This window comes from Gekko japonicus, unplaced genomic scaffold (genome assembly GCF_001447785.1).
Source record: "Gekko japonicus isolate JY-2015 unplaced genomic scaffold, Gekko_japonicus_V1.1 scaffold37, whole genome shotgun sequence".
Classification (NCBI taxonomy): domain Eukaryota; kingdom Metazoa; phylum Chordata; class Lepidosauria; order Squamata; family Gekkonidae; genus Gekko; species Gekko japonicus.
Window position 1 is genome coordinate 1,315,524 of NW_015171503.1, and position 6,000 is coordinate 1,321,523.

The 6,000-nt window shown below is 46.0% G+C and overlaps 1 protein-coding gene across 2 annotated transcripts in view; it reads right to left on the reverse strand.

Annotated features, from left to right (window-relative positions):
* TNRC6B (trinucleotide repeat containing 6B) overlaps positions 1–6,000 on the reverse strand; it is a 171,224-nt gene that overhangs the window by 38,581 nt on the left and 126,643 nt on the right. For both annotated transcript variants that reach the window (XM_015419237.1, XM_015419238.1), the window contains exon 11: positions 99–173. In XM_015419237.1, coding sequence (XP_015274723.1) covers positions 99–173 — 75 coding nt within the window. The remainder of the gene's footprint in view (positions 1–98; positions 174–6,000) is intronic.

Consider the following 6,000-nt stretch of genomic DNA (forward strand, 5'->3'; position numbering starts at 1 on the left):
TACTAAAATCAACCAGGAAAGTGGCTGTTTAGAAGCTTGTTTGACATCAGAAAATAATGTTTAGAAACAACTGAACTATGACATTTTATAAGCCTTACCAGCAATCCCATATTTGAAATCTGATCCGATAAAGTATTCATCCACGAATCACTACTGCCCCCTTTTAACGAACACTAAAATCAAAAAGACAATTGATCAGTTTTTCACTGCATCCTTGGGGAAGAAGCTCAACAAAAAATAACCCTGTGTAACATAGTGATTAAAAATAAGATGGTTATGCTTATGTTCACGTTTTAACACAGTTATTAGACACAATGTTTATTTTTTGTCTATTCCTCATAGGGTGGCATTAAGAGAACAGAGGGCAAATCTTGCTGTGTTTCCTTGCTGTATCAATTATTCAATGCATTGTGAACAGAGGGTTTTTTGCTGATGAACTGGTTTTGAAATGACTAATGGTTGAAGAATCAAATATGCCCCTGCTACTAACAGGAAATATTATACTAAAATCAGCTGGACCCATTATGGCTGTCAAAGTGCTGTGCATCTCACCAGTCACACTTCCCTGTCTTCACTTCAGTTGAAAACTACCTTACTGCCACCAGAGCTTACAGTGCCTCAAGAAGCCCAAGTCCCACATTTCAAAGGGCAGAGCTAGAAAAACATCTACTGCAGCTGACAGGGTGAAGATCAGGTAAGAGGAACCTTACAGGGAATTTCCCCCCTCTTCTTAATTAATTTATGTTTTTGTGTTCCACAAAATTGTTACCTGCCTTGAGTCTAACGAAAGAAAGCAGGATGTTTTAAATCAAGCAAGTGGTTGTATTCTCATGATTCTATGCCATCATACCAAAGATATTTGCAAACCTTGGAAAAAAATAACACATTTTTTGCATTCACCAATAAAATCAGTTATTACATACACCAGCTTTCAGTATTTGTCACTCTACATAATTAACAGTGCCATCCTAAAAAATAATAGCTCTCTAAGTGTACTGAAGTCAAACTGTCCAGAAGGATCTGACTCTGCTTATGATTGCCCCATGCTGGGGGGATGGGACAGAACTGCAGTATAGCTGTTGCCATGCTGGTTGGCAGGGTCGGTACAAATGTGTGTGAGGGGAAGGGTTGGCTGAGGGCTGTTTGTCCTTCCACCCCAGCTCTGGACACTGATGCGGAGAGAAGCAGGGTGTAAATCATCCAGATAAGCAGGTTGCTTACCAGTAACTGGTCATATCCGAGTGGTCACCTGTGCATTCACACCCATGGCATTCAGTGCGCATGCGCTGGATCGATTGGTGCTGTAGCAAGCTCTTTTAACGGATTTTCGCACGCAGTCCCTCGGGCATGTGCAGGAACCCCACTGCGCATGCCCAGAGGAGTGGGCGCGGACATCCCGCCAGTTCCTACAAACCGCTGCAAATCAACCCCTATTAAAAATGTAGACGCTGACAGCAGCGGGGAAGGAGGGTGGGTGGTGTGAATGCACAGATGACCACTCGAAGATCACCAGTTACTGGTAAGCAACCTGCTTATCTTCAACGTGGTCTCTGTGCTTCATACCCATAGGAGATTAGCGAGCAGTAGCCTACCTGGAGGTGGGTGCTGGCAGGTCTTTTACTGCGTAGCCGAAGACAGAATGTGACGTCCCATGTTGGTATTGGTGTTGGTATGGACATCTAGGGCGTAGTGCCTGATGAAGGTGGTAGGCGTGGCCCAGGAAGCGGCTTTGTTGTTTCTGTTTGCAAAGACATCGACTTGGGGAGCTACCCAATTGTGGAAGAGTAGGAGGTAGGTTGGGTTCATTCCCTACTCGTGAAGGTTGAGTCCCGCTCGACTTAGATGGTCTGCCTGCACGCTCATGCGTCCTGGAATGTGAGTGGCCACGGAGAATATGTTGTTGGCGATGCAAAGCTCCCACAACTGGATTGCAAGGTTGCATAGGCATAGGGAAACAGTGCCTTCCTGTCTGTTGACGTAGGATAGCGCTCTGGTGTTGTTCGTGAGGACCATGACACATTTTGGGAACAGTGATCATAATGTTGTTGAGTTCAACATTTGTACAAATAGGGAATTGGCCAAAAAGACTAACACAACCACTTTTAACTTTAAAAGGGGTAATTTTTCTGATATGAGGGGACATGTGGGGAGGAAACTGAAGCGAAAAGTAGAAAGGGTCAAAACCATTGGGGAAGCTTGGAAACTGTTTAAAACTACAATTCTAGAAGCTCAAAAAATATATATTCCGCAGGTTAGGAAAGGCACAAACAGGTATAAGAAAAAGCCTACATGGTTAACAAACAAAGTAATGGAAGCTGTAAAAGGTAAAAAGGATTCCTTTAAGCGGTGGAAAGCTAGTCACAGTGAGGCTGATAAAACAGAACACAGGCTATGGCAAATAAAATGCAAGTCTGTGGTCAGGCAGGCAAAAAGGGAATATGAGGAGCATATAGCAAAAAATGTAAAGACCAACAATAAAACTTTCTTCAAATACATTAGAAGCAGGAAACCAGCCAGGGAGGCAGTGGGGCCCTTGGATGACCAAGGGGTAAAAGGAGTACTGAAGGATGATAGGGAAATGGCTGAGAAGCTAAATGCATTTTTTGCCTCCGTCTTCACTGTGGAAGATAAGAGGTGCTTGCCCACTCCAGAGTCGCTGAGTTCGGGAGGGGTGTTGAAAGACCTGAGTCAGATTGAGGTGATGAGAGAGGAGGTCCTAAAACTGATAGACAACTTAAAAACTGATAAATCACCAGGCCCAGATGGCATACATCCGAGAGTTCTGAAAGAACTCAATTGTGAACTTGTGGATCTCCTGACAAAAATATGTAATCTCTCCTTAAAATCAGCCTCCATTCCTGAGGACTGGAAGGTAGCTAATGTCACTCCCATCTTTAAAAAGGGTTCCAGAGGAGATCCGGGAAATTACAGGCCAGTCAGTCTGACGTCGATACCGGGTAAATTGGTGGAAACCATTATTAAGGAAAGAATTAGTAGGCACATAGATGAACAAAACCTATTGAGGCAGACTCAACATGGGTTCTGTAAGGGAAGATCTTGTCTCACTAACCTGTTAATGTTCTTTGAGGGGGTGAACAAACATGTGGACAAGGGGGATCCAATAGATATTGTTTACCTTGACTTCCAGAAAGCTTTTGATAAAGTTCCTCATCAAAGGCTCCTAAGTAAGCTCAAAAATCATGGGATAAAAGGACAAGTCCTTTTATGGATCAAAAACTGGCTAATTAATAGAAAACAGAGAGTGAGTATAAATGGGCAGTTCTCCCAGTGGAGGGGTGTAAGCAGTGGGGTACCACAGGGATCAGTACTTGGTCCACTGCTTTTTAACTTGTTCATTAATGATTTGGAGTTGGGAGTAAGCAGTGAAGTGGCTAAATTTGCGGATGATACAAAGTTGTTCAGGGTGGTGAAAACCAGTGAGGATTGTGAGGCACTCCAAAGGGATCTGTCAAAGATGGGCGAGTGGGCGTCAACATGGCAAATGGGGTTCAATGTGGCCAAGTGCAAGGTGATGCACATTGGAGCCAAAAATCCTAACTATAAATACACGTTGATGGGGTCTGAACTGGCAGAGACAGATCAAGAGAGAGATCTTGGAGTTGTAGTAGATAACTCACTGAAAATGTCGAGACAGTGTGTGACTGCAATAAAGAAGGCCAATGCTATGCTGGGGATTATTAGGAAGGGTATTGTAAACAGATCAGCCAATATCATAATGCCGCTATATAAATCAATGGTGCGACCTCATCTGGAATACTGTGTGCAATTCTGGTCACCACACCTTAAAAAGGATATTATAGCTTTGGAAAAAGTGCAGAAAAGGGCAACTCGAATGATAAAAGGGTTGGAACACTTTCCCTATGAGGAAAGGTTAAGGCGCTTAGGGCTCTTTAGCTTGGAGAAACGACGACTGAGGGGTGACATGATTGAGGTTTATAAGATTATGCATGGGAAAGAGCAGGTAGAGAAAGAGGTACTTTTCTCCCTTTCTCACAATACAAGAACCCGTGGGCACTCCATGAAATTGCTGAGCGGTCGGGTTAGAACGGATAAAAGGAAGTACTTCTTCACCCAAAGAGTGATTAACACTTGGAATTCACTGCCACAGGAAGTGGTGGCAGCTACAAGCATGGACGGCTTCAAAAGGGAATTAGATAAGCATATGGAGCAGAGGTCCATCAGTGGCTATTAGCCACAAGGTATAGATAGGGACTCTGGGGCAAGTGATGCTCTGTCATCTTGGTGCTTGGGGGGGGGTCAACAGTGGGAGGGCTTCTAATGTCCTGGCCCCACTGGTGGACCTCCTGATGGCACTGGTATTTCTGGCCACTGTGGGATACAGAGTGTTGGACTGGATGGGCCTTTGGCCTGATCCAACATTGGCATCTCTTATGTTCTTATGTTCTATTTTCCCTTGATTAAAGGGAGAAAACTGGTGACAGTGTGTTGTATAGCCAGGAGTTCTAGGAAGTTTATGTGTCGCTTCCTCATCTGCGTGTTCCACTTGTCTCCAACAGAGAGGCCCATGGAGTGTGCACCCCATCCCGTCAGGGAAGCATCTGTCGTAATGGTGACCTCAGGTGACGGAGGGTGGAAGGGCGCTCCCTGAAGGATATTCGAAGGAACAGTCCACCAAAGTAAAGAGTCCTGTATGCTGGAAAGAGGGGATAGGACGACACTGTGTGCGTTTTTCGACAGATCGTAGTTGCGGATAAACCAGAGCTGTAAAAGGCGCATTTTGAGTCTTACAAAGACGAGGACCGACGTTGTTGCGGCCATCAGGCCTAGCAGCCTCTGAATCTGGAAGGCAGTGACGGAGGATTGGGTACGGACGAAGGTGGCTAAGGAAATTATATCTTCTGCCCTGTCGTGGGGCAGGTAAGCCATGCATGTCTTCGAATCCAGTATTGCGCCGATGTACTATATTCGCTGGGCAGGAGACAAGTGAGACTTTGGGCAATTGACTTGTAGGCCCAGTTTGTCCAGTAGTGCCAGAGTCTCTGTAACGTTTGAGACCAGGGCGTTTTTCGAAGGCGCCACCAGAAGCCAATCGTCTATGTATGGGTAGACGGACACACCCCGGAGACATAGGAAAGCTGCAACTACAATCATGGTCTTTGTGAGGACTCTTGGGGCACTGGAAAGGCCGAATAGAAGGGCCGTATATTGATAGTGGTGTTGACCAATCGCAAAGCGTAGGTATTGGCGATGGAAGGGGTGGATAGTAAGATGGAAATATGCATCTTGGAGGTCAAGGGTGGCCATCCAGACGTGTTTCTGAAGCAACGGCATGATCTGTTGTAGGGATACCATGCGGAAGCGGTGGTAGGTCACAAAACGGTTCAGTTCTCTCAAGTCTAATATGGGTCGAACGCCTCCGTCTCTCTTCAGGACTGTGAAGTATCGGGAATAAAATCCTGTCCCTTGGAGGTGTGGTGGCACCTGTTCGATGGCTCCCTTCTGCAGAAGGACGGACACCTCCTCGAGGAGAGGTGGGGAAGGGGGCGTGGAGACGACGGCTGGAGTATTGGGGTTCTGGTAGAATTGAATTTTGTAGCCTCGGGTTAAGATGGACAGCACCCACTCATCCAAGGTGATGAGACACCAGGCGTGAAGAAAGGGAAACAGAAGGGTAAGAGCTGACTCGGTGACAGGGAAGTAAAAAACCCTGCTTGGAGGGTTTGGACTCTTTGGCGCGGGAGGTTTGATGTCCGGAACCGAATTTTGGTTTCTGAAAGGCGGATCGTTGGCCTCCCGAAGACGCTCGTGGTCTCCATCGTGTGTCTGGAGGCTGATGAGTTGGGGTATGCCTCTGCCAGGACCTTGACCAGGTGCGGGAACGGTATTGTTGTTGTTTTGCAGAGGATGAGACTCCCAGAGCTTGAGAAGCTTTAATGCTTTTATTGAACTCTTGTAGAGTTAGTGGTAGCACTGAAAAGCCCCAGGCCATCGAAGGGGAGGTCTTCCACATAAGACCTA